Source organism: Aspergillus sydowii (genome assembly GCF_001890705.1).
Source record: "Aspergillus sydowii CBS 593.65 unplaced genomic scaffold ASPSYscaffold_23, whole genome shotgun sequence".
NCBI classification, from domain to species: Eukaryota; Fungi; Ascomycota; class Eurotiomycetes; order Eurotiales; family Aspergillaceae; genus Aspergillus; species Aspergillus sydowii.
In genome coordinates this window covers 291-1,040 of record NW_024467881.1, presented here as the reverse complement: position 1 = coordinate 1,040, position 750 = coordinate 291, and the positions used below count along the sequence as shown (strand labels likewise).

At 46.3% G+C, this 750-nt stretch overlaps 1 protein-coding gene across 1 annotated transcript; it reads left to right on the top strand.

Annotated features, from left to right (window-relative positions):
• Positions 1–29: 29 nt before the first annotated feature.
• Positions 30–386, top strand: ASPSYDRAFT_37519 (uncharacterized protein; the record flags this gene model as incomplete). Its single annotated transcript, XM_040845546.1, has 1 exon — positions 30–386. The coding sequence occupies one exon, from the start codon at positions 30–32 to the stop codon at positions 384–386; it is 357 nt and encodes a 118-aa protein (XP_040695922.1).
• Between the last annotated feature and the right edge of the window lie 364 nt (positions 387–750).

The following is a 750-nucleotide window of genomic DNA, read 5'->3' as shown; positions in this document are numbered from 1 at the left end:
TTATTACGCAACATCCATACTGAGTAGACATGACGACTGATAGGGAGACGGCAGGCATGATTCATCAGGCTATTGTCGCTCTTTCCACAGTACTTTTGGCATATGAACTGGACAGGTACTCCCTTGATATATGGGAGACAAGGGTACTACTTGATGCCTCTCCTCGCTTCGAGCTAAGCTACTGGATTGAACATTTGTGGGAAGACGAGATAGCACGACCTTACCGGAAGAGTACCCATCAAAATACGGGCTACGGACAAACAATGACCACAAATGAAACCTTCAGATTTCCCATGTATACTAAAGAAGCAGTTCAGTCGAAGAGACATGAACGCTCAAATATGAAATTGGCTAANCCAGGTTCCACAGAACCGCTGAATCCGTGATTGTGCGACCAATCTGACACCATCTCGTTTCACGCGCTCCAGTCTTCACCTGAATCAGAGCTCCTAGCCGCGCGCGTCTCAGAATCAAAACAGAAAGCTCCAGATGTCATACTTGAAGATACGCTGGTACATACAAAGGTTAGAGACAGCCGGCCGAGGAAGGGCCAGTAGTAATGGAATATGTGCCCATTAGGGAGGTCTATATTTCTCCATAATGTGCCATACATTATGGAGAAAAGGAGATACTTTCCGGCTAGCGGTTAGCCTACAAGCCCAACATTCAAGACATATTCCTCTGTGGTGCTTGTCCAGAGCAGTGAAGGGCTCACAAATCCTATTTATAAGCACTTTTCGGATGGACAGC